The sequence below is a fragment of the Micromys minutus genome (genome assembly GCF_963924665.1).
Source record: "Micromys minutus genome assembly, chromosome: 30".
Lineage (NCBI taxonomy): Eukaryota > Metazoa > Chordata > Mammalia > Rodentia > Muridae > Micromys > Micromys minutus.
Genome location: NC_137965.1, coordinates 13,348,853 through 13,362,986, shown reverse-complemented (window position 1 = coordinate 13,362,986; position 14,134 = coordinate 13,348,853). Strand labels below are relative to the sequence as shown.

The window sequence follows — 14,134 nt, the reverse complement described above, 5'->3', positions numbered from 1 at the left end:
TGGGCTGGCTCTTTCTGACCTCTTGACCCAGCTGTTTCTCTAGGGGGCCACCATTCTTCCAATGCAGCATTCTGTCCACTTTCCTGCAGGCCACTGCTTCTGGTCCTCTGCATGGCCCCCCTCACTGGGGCTGTTCTGCCATGTTTAAGCCTTTAGAGTGCAGCACCAATAGACAATTCTGGAGCCCAAGTCCTCCACAGAATGCAGGTGCCGCGGCCGTCTGTAATTCTACCGGGACTCAAGCCGAGTCCCCCTGAAACAGGGAGGATCCCAAGTTTGGCTTACTTATGTGTATGTTTTCATACAGGATCTCCTGTAGCCCAGGATAGCTCCTTATTCTATGCAGAGTAAGTTTGTCCCCAAGTGCTGAAACAACAGGAGTTTGTTTGCTACAGATTAAACCCAGGGTCATGTGTGATGAGCAAGTATCCTACCAACTAAACTATATTCCCAGCACCCCAGATCCCCAGTTCTTTAAAAGCACTGACTCCCCTTTCTTGCTAAGGGTACTTAATTCCTGTTCTCCCCCTTGTTCCTCTCCTCTCGCCTATGACTCTTATTACCTTATTTTAACATGTGTGTGCGCATCTATGAGAGTGTATGTCACCTGTGTGGCGGTTTCCAACAAGGCCAGAAGGGATCATCAGATCTCCTGGAGCTGATGTTATGTATGAGCAGTTCTGAGCCTGCGATATGGGTACTGGGAACCAAACTCAAGTCCTCTGAAAGAATAGCAACCTCCTGCCTATCGGTCTTTAAAATCAAATCTATTTCAGGATCACACACATACACACGAACACGAATGACTTTTCTTGGAGACACAATCTTTAACAATGACTCTGGAGCTTTGAATGCAGCTCTCCAGAGGTGGAGAAGTTAGTTCATCCTGTCGTCTAATTTGCTTCAGACAGAAACATTCTGGGAGAAGAATCAGTTAGGTCCCAGGCCTCAGAGAGACTGTCTGAGAAGCTTTCTCTGGCCAGTGTAATATTTTAAACCATGACCTACTTCCCTGAATACTTTTGTATTCTTTGCATTCCTTCATGTCCTAAGGGACTTGACTTGAAATCTGTCACTGTTAACGAGAGTCTAGATAGACCGAGACTTAACAGTACTATCACCGCAAAATCTCCACATAGAACAAAAATTAAAAAAAAAAAAGACTTTTAAAATGTTCTAAAGACCCAGTTTCTGCTAAAAGAAGCGCTGGTTTTTCATGCCGACCAAAGCAAACAAGTTTAGTTTATTATAAACAAAAGACTTACTTAAGACTGCTGAATTTCTTTCAAGTACATTTTAGTCATTGAGATTTTGCAATAAAAGAGTATGTGTATATAACTCAACCAACCTGGGTTTTATTCCCATTACAGCCCAGTATTTCTTGCTTCACTTTTATATGCCATCCTGTGCCAAGATTGGGAGAAACTGTGATAATAAAGAAAGATTTTGCAAAATGTATTACACTCCCTACTGTGTGAGTGACTTACTTTATACAAAACAGAGCAGAGAGGTTACAACTTTCCATTTTAAATGTCCACAGTTAACAATACAGAAGCTGGAGCTCAACAGCGAATACTGATTCCCTATTGCTATTTCTGAAGCAATTAAAAAACTCTCATAAGCTGCTGGTGGTGGTATGCACCTTTAGTCCCAGTACTCAGGAGTCAGAGGCAGGAGAATATCTGAATTCAAGGACAGCCTGGTCTACAAAACAAGTTCCAGGACAGCCAGGATGAGACAAAGAAACCCTGCCTCGAAATAACCAAACCAACCAAACAAACAAAAATTGATCACAGAAAGTGGATAATTAAACCTGGTATAATGGTACCCACATGTATTCCCATCATTCCGGAGACTGAGGCAGGAAAAGTGCTTTGTAGTCAGTGCCTGCCCAGGCTATACAGTGATACTTTGTTTCAAAACTTGAAACAAACAGTGGCTAGTTCTCTGTGATACAAAGACATCTTCCACCTCACCTGCCACATACACTGAACCAGTTATAAATGAACTTTCTACAGAATTTATTGCCCATACCCTGGGGAAGAATAACTCTAAACAAAAGCTTCTAAAAAAGACATTGTCCAAAAATCTGTTAGGACTTAGTTTAAATGATCGCTAAGAACCAAGTTATGCAATCGTTCAAGAAAAAGGTAAGGGAACATACCTGTAAACCCTGCAATCAGGAAGCCTAGGCAGAAGGATCAAGAATCAATTTAAAAGAATCAGTTAAGCCAGGAATGGTGGCCCATGCCTCTAATCCCAGGACTTGGGAGGCAGAGGCAGGCAGATCTCTCTGAGTTCAAAGCCAGCCTGGTCTACAAAGTGAATTCTTGGAGAGCCAAAACTGTATAGTAAGACCTTGTCTGGAAGAAAGAAGGAAAGAAGGAAAGAAAGAAAGAAAGAAAGAAAGAAAGAAAGAAAGAAAGAAAGAAAGAAAGAAAGAAAGAGAGGAAGGAATACATTTTTTAAAAGTTAAGAACCACAAAACAAACACTGTTGCTGCTTACTGTATAACATATCCTTCATGAAGAAAACTACCAAGACACAACAAAGCACCTATACCTGTGTGTCCGTGTGTGTGCTTATACATGTGCCCAAAAGCAGACACCAAACCTGGACATCACACCATCGTGACAATTTTGGAATTTGGCTTTCTTTTAAAAATGCAGAAATATTATAAGGATATGTTTTTTGTTTTAATCCCAGGTGTAGGATAAGGGGCTGCTTGGGGCTGTCCGCAGCAGCTGACTATGATTTTTTTTTTTTTTTTTTTTTTTTGACTTGTTCTCTAGCAGAGGTTTTGCCAGCTGCGATTGTGTGACGTTTGGAATTCTGAGAATTTTTCAGAGAATATATAAATGCTAGAGCCCTGATAGGTGGTGTTGGGTCGTTTAAGGAGGTTAGTTGTGGTTTGCTATTAGTCGTGCTCAAAGAAAAAACAAGACAAAAGAAATTAGATTTAAGGATCTCTCTCCCCTCTATTTTTTTTTCTTTCCTATCTAGTGATAGGGGGTAAAACCAGGAAGGATGTAAAAAAAAAAAAAAAAAAAAGAAAAAAGAACTCTCAAAATAGCAAAGACCAGTACAAGCAAAGAAGAAACTAGAAAGAAATTAGATTCAAGGACCTCTATCTCTCTGCACCCCTATCATTTCTTTCCTATCTAGTGAAGGGAGTAGGGGATAAGAGGTGGAAAAAATAACCCACAAAATAACCAGCAACATTGCCCAAAAGAGAGTCATCCAGAAGACAGACATCTCTCCTGCCTGCAAACAGAAGGGGTGTGGCCAACCCTCAGGGACCTTGGTTTCCCAGTGGAGAAGACTGGCTGAGGTAAGTGCTGTTCTGGCAGCTGCCCAGCTCGCTGCAGCCTTTAATTTTATCTTCTACTTCCGTGCTCTTCCCCTCCCAGCATTATCCACTCCTATTGATGACACACCACGCCCAGTCTGTGCTCTCAGGAAAAAAAAAAGCGGCTGTTAGGATGTATAGCTAAGTCAAAGATGCCTGAGCCATTACTGAAGCCTCTGCTTACATATTCATCTATCTGTGACAGGCGCTCGCCACATGGCCTCAGCTGGCCTCAAACTCAAATCCTCGAGGGTGCACCCTTCCCATAAACCCTTGAGTCCCAGATCATCACTTACAAGTGATGTCCTAGCTTCATTTCTGGGGCTGTGACAGAAAGGAGCTGAGTGTCTGATCTCTGGTCCAGGTTGCAGTTTATCACCGAAAGGCTAAGTTAAGGCAGCGGGAGCTTGAAGTAGCCACGCCCGCAGTCAGGAATAAAGAGATATGACCGCATGCATAATTACAGCTCGGCTAGTTCTATTCTTAGACTTTAGGGCTTCAATGCAGGGAATGGTACCGTTCACCTTTAGGCTGGATATCTCCCCTGTCAATCAAGACAGTCTCCCAGATATGCCCATGAACCAGCCTGCTCTGGATATTCCCTCAATACTGACACTCTTTCCAGCTGACTTTTAGGTTGTATTTAACAGTTTAACAGTTTAACAGTTAAAAAATGTCTCCCTTCAGTGGGGCAGTGGTGGCGCGTGCCTTTAATCCCAGCACTCGGGAGGCAGAGGCAGGAGGGGTTGTGGGGATCTCTTGTGACTTTCTCTTCTAAGGATCCTTCAGGTGAAGCCATGAGCTCTCAGATACTTGGGAGATGGCCAGAGGCATCGCTTGAACCCTGAGAGGTCAAGCAGCAGCCTAGAAAACACAGGCAGCATTCTGCTTTGGTTTTGAGGGAGGGTTTCACCTAACTTGGTTAGGAACCTAACCTGACTGGCAAATCATTATTCTCCTTTGTCGGTCTTCTCATGGGCTCTCACTGTAATGTTTTACTTCAGAGAGTTGGTTGCTTTCTGTTGTTGCCTTTGCTTTTATGTCTTTATTAGTAATGGGGAAGGGGATATGTGGTGTTTTTGTGTTAAGTCTGGGCACATAGATACCACAGCATGTGTATGAAGGCCAGAGAAAAAGTTCTATCTAGAAGACCATTCTCTCCTTCCGTTGTGGGTTCCGTGGATCAAACTTAACTCATTAGGCTTAGGAGGCAAGTGCCTTTACCCGCTGAGCCATCCTGCTGGTCCAGTTGTTCCTGTCTGCCCCATGCCAAGCCTGTACCCTGCTCGAATTTCACTGACCTGGCAGAGATCTGAGCCAACAGCATCCTTTGAAAAGAGCAGCCTCCCTTCCCACCTGTCTCTAGCCCACACTGTCCCCTAGACGGCCTTCTCGGGATGGGAGGCAGAGATCGTCCACCCCGTGGGCTTTGTTCAGTGTCAGAAGCTTTTGGTTTATCTTTGAAGTGCTCCACCTTCATTGAGGTGAACTGAGACTTTACCATCCTTTTCCATTATCCCCTAAAAAACACCCATCTCCTTAACCTGTCTCTTCTGGCCTCCCCACAGATGGCCTTGGATGTGTCTAGAATCCTTTTCCAAAATATTCTTTGCTTTTCAAAGTAGGTATCTGGAAAATTTTCTGTGTGGATCTGGACCAACTGATGGCAGGTCTACAACCCTCTCTCCAACTTACCTAAATTCGTCACTGAACATTGAGTCTGAAGAGGCCTTCCCAGCTCCATGTTGATGAGCAATGCTGTGTGATTTCTTATCATGCCCTCACTGTACCTAAACAAGTGCCCTTTGAACACTCCATGCTTAAGAACTACCTGTTTGAGAGAAAGGACCGAAGGAGCTGAAAGGGTCTGCAACCTCATGGAAAGAGCAACATTATCAACCAACCAAACCCTCCACAGCTCCCAGGGACTAAAACACCAACCATTGAGCACTCATGGAGAGACCCATGGCTCCAGTTGCATATATAGCAGAAGATAGCTTTGTCTGCCATCAATGGGAGAAGAGGTCCAGCAAAGGCTCGTTTTTCTAGTGTAGGGGAATGCCAAGGCTGAGGTGGAGAGGGTGGTTGGGAGAGGGAGCACCTTCATGGAAGGAAGTGGAGGGGGAGTGGAAGGGGGAGGGAGAGGATAACATTTGAAATGTAAATACAGAGAATATCCAATAAATAATTTAAAAAAAACAAAGAATTACCTGTTTGATCTACTTGTGATACTGGAGATCCAACCCAGGGTCTGGCACACAGCTAGACAAAACACTGTTGCTGTGTTCTATCTCCAAGCTTAGGAAATCCGGACACCCTTTCCTTTCCCCTTAGAAACAGGACCTCTCTCTGTTAGCCCACACCGGCTTCAGTCTCCCGAAGCCTTCCAAGCACTGAACCTAAAGCTCTGTGCAGCCACACCTGCGGCACATTCGGCTATCTTTAATATATGATGGTATCATGTGCCGAGACAACAAATAAAGCTTAGAAAGGAATCTCCACGTTTTATACTTACATAGCCACACACTCAATACTCACCTCGGCCTTGAGAGGCGAGGAGAGTATGTGTGATATGAAAGAGAAAAATACTTTAGACCATAGCGTTTGGTGCCATAATTGGCCAGATGTTTTTAATTCATTGCATAATAGAGGAAAGTTGTCAATTTTTTTTTTTAATTGAAACAGACATATGCCTATGTAGAAAAAGAGAGACTACATGACCCTTGGCACTAGAGTAATAGAAAACATATATGGGCAATAAAATCAGATTTCTCCTCTTTGGCATAAAAATAAACCTTTCTCATGGATTAGGATCTAAATGGGATCGGGGTTGGGTGATGGGAGAAACACCTTTAATCTCAGCACTCACAAGAAGCAGAGGCAGAGGCTGGGGGACCTCTGAGCCTGGTCTATACAGCAAGTTCCAGGGTAGCCAGAGCTACATAGAGAACCCCTATCTGGGGTGTGGAGGATCTAAATGGAATGGGGCAGAGCCCTTTGTGTACCTGTGTGAAGCATGAGGCACTGGGTGCAATCTGTAGCATATTCCTATACTCCTAGGTCTTGGGAGGCCAAGGCAAGCCACAGCTACAGACATAGCAAAGCCTCATCTCAAAGCAAAACAAATCATCCCCTGGGACTTTGCATGAGGTAGGCACGCTTCTCCTACCCCTGAACCCTCCAGCAGACAAAGTTTGTATACACCAACACCTGACATGGCTTGTGCACACCCACCTCTGCCCAGCTTGGCTCACACAGAGCAGACTGCACTCCCGTAGCATACTAAGTAGGAGGATATTTTCCTTTACTTTCTTCTCCAGATCTGTGAGAGGGAATAAATGCCTTTATCATCTTACACCTTCCCTTCCACCCACGCAAGCGCCGACCTTAGTGATTCTTGAGTTGTCACCTAAGCCTTAAACACGAGGGGGAGGAGGGGCTTGTGTGTCACTCCTCCTCTCCTCCTCTGAGGCCACAATGCCCACGCTGAGCAATTAGAATACACAATGGCCTTTCAAGAATCTGGACCAAGGTGCTGGGATTCTAGGCTACATTGTAACTCAGTCTCAAACATGCATTCGCCTGCGCGCACACACCTACATACACATATGCAAACACATACACCTCCCTCATCATGCTAATGCATGCCTACCATCCCAGCACTTGGGAGCTAGAGAAGGAAGCCTCAGGAGACTAAGGGCAAACTAGGATATATAGATATTTCAAGGACAATCTTGGTCTTTAAGATTAAAGCCTATCTCTAACAAAACAAAACAAAAACAAACAAAGCACCAAAGGATAAAAGGGAAGAAGCCAAAGTCCCTTCTTGGCATCCTCTCGAAGATTCTGTCCAGCAGAAAAATGGCCCAAGATCCAAACAGTGAGTCAAATAATTGCAGTGGTGTATTTTTCAAGAAGTAAGGCAGGCAGAACAGTGGTGGCTCAACACCTTTAATCCCAGCACTTGGGAGGCAGAGGCAGGTGGATCTCTGAGTTTGAGGCCAGCCTGGATTATAGTGTAAATTCCAGGACAGCCAGGGCTACAAAGAGAAACACTGTCTCAAGAAGAAAAGAAAATCAAAGAAAAGAAAAAAGAAAAGAGAAAGAGAGAGAAGGAAGGAAAGAAAGAAGAAAAAAGCTATAAAAAGAAAGAAAGGAAAATACAGAGAATATGCAATAAAATTTTTTAAAAAGCTATAAAAAAAGAAGGAAGGAAGAAAAGGAAAGAAAGAAAAAAAGAAATTAATGAAAGAAGGAAGAAAGAAAGAAAGCTAGCTCAGCAGCTAAGAACTGTTCTTCACAGGACCCACATTCAGTTCCTAACACCCTCATGGTGGCTCACAACCCTCTGTAACACCAGCTTTACTGATGCCTTCCCCTCTGGCCTCTATGAGTACTAGACACACTATGGTACTCCAACCATACTTTCAGGCAAACACACGTATGGAATAAAAATAATTTTTTAAAAAACCAATGTTATAGTATATCAACAAGATAGGTCATTGACTAAAGGCCCCAGCTACTAAGCCTAATCACCTGAGTTCATTCTTCAGGTCGTGGTGGAAATGGAGAACTGGCATAGGCCTCCACAGAACGTCATGGTACCATGTGGACATGTACAAGCACAAACACTCCATGTGTTACTTATCCTACTCCTGGCTCTTTGTCTACCTGTCCACTGTAGTATTCTTAAAGGCTTGGATTAGGAGAACTGAGAATTAGGTTCAAGGATGTCAACAGAGGCAGGTATTGACTACTTTCTCAAAATGCCAAATGCCACAAACTCCAATCCCTCAACTCCCAAAGGATGACCCACACAGAGCTGCACAAGTCAAGGACGGATGTGCGCGAGCCCCTGGGATTCATTTCTTGCATAGGTGTTCTGTTCCCCAAGCCCTGAATGTATTTTAAAACTCACAGAAGACAATGAAAACAGGCAGTTTCATAGTGTAGAAGACAAAACACCTCTGTGCACGTACAGTGCATGGGTGGGAATAAAACCCAGGGCTTCCCACATTGTTGAGAACAGCCTAACATCTTCAGCTACCCCACACCCAACACAAAACATACTGTTTCCTTTGTGTTGATTGTCCTAAAATCCACAGGGTTGAAACAGGGTTTCAAAGGAGCTCCTACACCAGGCCCAAAAGATCAGGACAAAGTGGAATGACTCTTGCTAAAATTCCAGGCCACCAAGCTGGAACCAAATTGTTTATTTGACCTTTCAGATATCAAAAGATGAAGAGTTAGGTCATGGCCAAACCCAGCTATGTGTGAGGGTGCATGCCTGGAGTCATCCCATACACAAGAGGCTGAGGTAAGAGGACTGGGTTACACTGAGAGACCCTGCCTAAAAATCAAACATACAAACGAATAAAAAAGTTTTGGCTGTATAAGTGAGTTCCCTCTGCATTAATCTTTACAAGATGAGTAACTTTCGGTACTGTCTCTGGTTTCCTTAGTTATTTTTTTGCTATAAAGTCAACCTCAAGTCATCTCATCTAGACAATGATTCCATTTTACAAGAGGTCCCCGATTCTAGAGGCAGATAGAGTCCCATGAAAGCCCACCACAGACCTGCATGCCTATAACCCCAGTTGCTGGGAGCTCAGACATGAGCCATACCAGCCCTAGAAAAGAAGATCAGTGCAGGCAAAAGCGAGAACTGTGTTTCACACCTACACAGGAAGGCTGATTAAGCCCTTAAACTAAATAAAGATGTTATACATTTGTATATTTCAAAAGTGGATCTGTGCAAGTCCAGAAGAGGATACGTTCGAGACGAAGCTGGGCTACATAGTGAGTTCCAGGTTAGCCTGGGTCATAGAGTACAACAGCCTATGGTCCTCAAGGCTTCTATTTTATAAGCCTCTCAACTGCTGGGATGAAGTCCTGGGGTTGGGGGGTGCTGGGGACCCAGTGGTGCAGCCTCTCATCCTAGCAGCCTAAAGGGCGTGCTGGGTTTGGTCTCTGATGTAGTGAGAACAGCACTCCACATACTAGGGACAATCTGTTGGCATTAGGTAACCACAGAGGCAAAACCACCACTTTACTCAAGAGTAGAGGAAGGTTGAATCAGGTGTTCAGGGACAGTGTCCTCTATATAGTGAGTTTGGGGCCAGCCAACATGACACACACCTACACCAAGGGGGGAAAATTCCATGTCATTAACAAAGATGAGTCTTTCAATTACTTTAAATTCTAGGCCATTCAGGGTAAAGACAGATGAGTTGGGCCTTAAAAGCCAGTTTTATTACTCCCATTTCTCAGACACAGTAGTACCGGGAAGTCAATTATGGAATGGAATAGCAGCACCCCCCAATATCTGTCTTAATACAGACACACCCTTTAAAAAACAGATCAAAGGGCTGGAGAGATGGCTCAGCAACTAAGAGTACATGTTACTCTTGCAGAGGACCTGGGTTCAGGTCCCAACACCCATCTCGTGGCTCACAGCCATTTGCAACTCCAGTGCCCAGGGATCTGATGCCCTCTTCTGACCTTTGGGGACACCAGGTGTGACCTTGGTGTATTTATACATATATGGGCAAACTGCTTACTCCTACGTACACTAGAATAAATAAATTAGGGCTGTAGAGATGGCTCACTGGTTAAGAGCATTGACTGCCCTTCCAGGGATCCTGAATTCAAATCCCAGCAACTGCATGGTGGCTCACAACAATCTGTAATGAGATATGATGCCCTCTTCTGGTGTGTCTAAAGACAGCTACAGTATATTTATAATCAATCAATCAATCTTTAAAAAAAAAGAACAAATTAATTAGAGAAAAACAATGGCTTCTTCAACTCTGTATATTATGTGCTGGTGACTCATAACTCCTGCATTCAAATGGACCCATGTCCTGAAGAACTTGACACGGGCCTCCAACTTCCCACCTCCTGGGGACACTAGCCTCAACCACACAGGCTGCAGTGGCCCTGTTCTGTTCTCAGACTTACTGAGAACAGCATGTAAGGTGCTTGTGGCCAAGCCTGAGGCCATGAGTTCAGTCTTCAGGCCCCACAAGGTAACAAGAGACAACCAACTCCCATTGCTAGTCCTCTGACTTCCATATGTATATGCATATGTGCGTGTGTGCGCGCGCTCGCGCACACACACACTATATATGTGATCATTTACTTAGAAACAAAGACTAAGGAGCTAGAGAAACGGCTCAGCAGTAAACCAAGATTTACCAGAACAATGGAAGTCTATTAGTCAGCCATTGGTTTCCCATGGGCTCTCAGCAACTGACTAAAGATAAACGTGCAGAGACCAGAGTTTATAGACACACGACTGAGAAAATGAGAAGCCAATCTTACGGTCCCCAGGAGTAGCCAAAAAAATATCCTAAACCAGGAACCGGAAAAATAACCAAGCAAGCCGTTTTTTTCTGTTAGAATTTGCGTACAAAGACTGACCATAGGAATTCTTGCATTTTACTGAAGTGTAGCAAAGACAAAACCAAGACACACTTATGTACTCCATAAGTAACTCTGTGTGTGTTTCATCTGAGCCACAAAAAAAAAAAAAAAAAAAAAAAAGTTTCATGTAGCCCAGACTGAACTGGCTACAAAGTCATAGAAGTCCTCCTGCCTCAGACTCCTAAATGCTGGGATTGCAAATGTGAGCCTATACACCCAGCCAAGCCTCTCTCTTTCTAAAGAGCAAACTGACCTTCAAATCTGATTATCTTCCCTAAATTTTATGCTCAGTCTACTAAGCACTGGAGAGACTGGTCTCAGTCACCGATACATAAAACTAATCATGACGAGGTTAAAAGTAAAACCGGGGAAGAGGACAGCGGGCATCCACCAAGGAGAACCCAGGGGCTCAGAATCATCACTTCCTTCCATCCATCAGCTCTGGCTGGGTTCCCTATGCTTCACACCAGGCACCTTACCTCACACAGGGGACAGTTTGTCAGCAAACCAGGTAAGCCCCTCGCCTTGTGGAGCATGTTGGTTTAAAAAACCCCTAAGCCCACAAAGGTAGCTGCTGCTGGGAAGGGGTCATGGGGCTAAGGAGACAAAAATGATGGAAGCCCAATGTCTTGGAGATCAGGGATTGGAGCGTAGGACAAAGAAGAGTGGGAGCAGAGTTAGGGGTGATGAATTATTCTTAATTCTGAGATCCCATGGAAAAAGTCTTAGGTCTTCAAACCTGGGTAGCCTGCGGGTGGAAATGAAGTAACATAAATGTTCCAACAAGCATGTGTATCGATCCATCTCCAAATTGATAACTGGGAAACGGGCCAACAAATTAATGATGCCACTAAAGTCACCTTTTAAAAGAGATTGCGTGGGTGTTTCAAGATGGTGGCTGATGACAATGGAGAAGGGGATACAGGTTAGGGAGCGGCACGGAGGGAGGAAGAGAAAGGTCCATATCTGACTGTAAACAGGCAATAAGGCTTGGAGTCATATAAAAACAAAAGTCTCCTGGCTGCAGATTTTTAGCAATCATATCTTAAAATGACTATATTCCCAGTTGGAGGTGCGTTGATGGTGATTGTCGGCAAAACATGGTGAGGGGCAGTGGTAAGGTTTAGCAAGTACAGGTGCTTGCTGTGCAAAGCCCCACAACACACATAAAGGTGGTGGGAAAGAACTAACCCCACAGCATGGCACATTTGCCCCATGGCACATTTGCCCCACCCACCCCACCTGCCCAACGCACCCGTGAACCAAGCACAGGTGTACTTCTCAAAGAAGTAATTCTTTCTTTTTTCTTTTTAAAAGAGTGTTAAACAAGTATTAAAATGTAACCGAACCATCGAAAAGATGGAGACGGTCTGGTAGAAGCCTCTCAGAAAACCTGTGCATCTGAGGCAGTGAGGACTTTGGATTTTACAAGTGGCGATGAGTTAAAAGCTGGAGGAACCGTTAAGGAAAGGCTACTCAGCCTACATTATACTAACTAGGAAATTAGAGAACTCAAACCATCAGGTCCTACCTCTGCGAGATTTACCTGGATCTCAGTGTTTTATTCTCACACAAAGATGTTTACACTTCCTGACTCATTCCTAAAGGTCCGGGCTACTCTTGATCACCAAATTCAGCAATTGGTTGATTTTTCGTTTAAGTTGTTCGGTTGTTCACACGTTTCCATAAGGATATCGTAAACCCGCCCCCCCCCCCCACCGCCAAGTCTGGCTCGTGAACACACGTGCAGGAAAAGAGCTAAAATACAATGCTGCCAGCAGGGTGTGGCTGCGAAATCATTTGAGAGGCCGAGGCAGGAGGACTGCCACCAGTTGGGCTAGCTAGTAAGTTCCAAGCCAGTCTGGGCTACCAAGTGAGACCCTGTCTTAAAACAAGTAAGCAAATTAATTAACAGCCCCAAACAATAACAACGACAACAACAGGAACAGAAATAAAATACACAAAGGTGGAGGCAGTGGTGGGCAGGATCAAATATTCCAGTCTCAAACCAAGCATCCCTATATAATGCAGGGATCCTAGATCTTAACAGTGGGTGACAGGAAGAGTGCAAGGAACGCTCACTTCAGCTTTTGCCTACGTCCGTGCAGAACTTCTAACTCCAATGTTTGTTTATCCAACTGAGTCCACAGGCAGCAAACTGAAAAAAGGAAACAGGACTCCAGGAGCTTTGCCTGTCCTTCCTTTGGTGCTTCTGCCCCGGTTCTCTCTGTCTGAAAGAGAGCTACACGCCTGGCTTTCTGCATCAGCTAGGCGGTGTCCCAGGCACTGCCGCAGGACTCTGGGTACCAAACCTGGTGGCCCGGGTGGAAGCGGGTATTAAGGCCAATACTGGGCGGGGAACCTAGGACCTAGGTTCGCCCTGCTTCAAAGCAGGTCCCGACTTTCCCTCTCTGGGACCTGGGATCTAGGGGTGACTAAAGTGGTTTAAGATGCCTAGCCACGGTCAATTCTTATGAATGCCCCACCGGCCATTCCCCCCCCAGGCTGCCAGCCCACCGGAAGAGAGAAGAAAGACTAGAGAACGGCGGGCAGAGGCAGATTTGATGGCTGCGGAAGGGCTGGCTAGGTCGCCGCCCTTAGGGACCCTCCACAAAGATGTCAGCCCCGCCCCGGTGCAAAAGACCCCAGAGATTGCAAAGGGCTGCGCTCGAGTTTGCAGATGGGCTGCACCGGCGGGAAGTTGTGGCAGACGGAAACCGCCAGGACGCCCCATCTCCATCCCGCCCCACGCCGGGCAGGTGGCGGCAGCTTACCTTGGTGGCGGGGTCCGCGTCAGCGGGGTCTCCAGCTGCTCCCGAAGCTTCCGCTGCGGGCCCATGGCTACTGAGCTCCAGCTCGCTCGGAGTGTCGCTCCCCGCCGGCTGCTCCGGGCTCCGCTGCTCCGTGGAACTGCCTGCGCCCATGGCTCAGTGGCTCTCCCACTCCCGCCGGCTAGCTGCCTTCCTGGGACCGCGGAGACGCAGAGGGGCGAGGAGATGTGCGCCCAGGACCACAGGGACTTAAGGGTGAGGCGCTCCGGGTCTCTGCGATCCTGCTGAGAACGCACCCGGACTGAGAATGAAGGGGACGCGCTCGTGGTAAACTCCTTAAAAGAAAAAAAAAAAAAAGCCACCTCGTAGCCTCCTCCCCCCTCCTTGTTTTTCCCTCCCTTCATCACATGAGCACAGCCCAGACACGCCTTGCAGCATCTCTCCCTAGGCTGCTAGGACCAGAAGCTCCTCCACTAGGCTCCCAGCAGCCCACCCCGCCCCCAGGGCTTCTCAGGTCACTAAAGGGGGACAAGAGCTTTGGGGGTCTGTCCTGGAGCTGCAGAGGGTTCAGGAGCTGAAAAAAGGGGGG

At 45.8% G+C, this 14,134-nt stretch overlaps 1 protein-coding gene across 1 annotated transcript in view; it reads right to left on the bottom strand.

Annotated features, from left to right (window-relative positions):
* Window positions 1-13,930, bottom strand: part of AKAP12 (A-kinase anchoring protein 12) — an 81,716-nt gene extending 67,786 nt beyond the window's left edge. The window contains 1 exon segment of the mRNA XM_080941799.1: window positions 13,549-13,930. Coding sequence (XP_080797925.1) covers window positions 13,549-13,698 — 150 coding nt within the window. The 5' untranslated portion in view covers window positions 13,699-13,930.
* Between the last annotated feature and the right edge of the window lie 204 nt (window positions 13,931-14,134).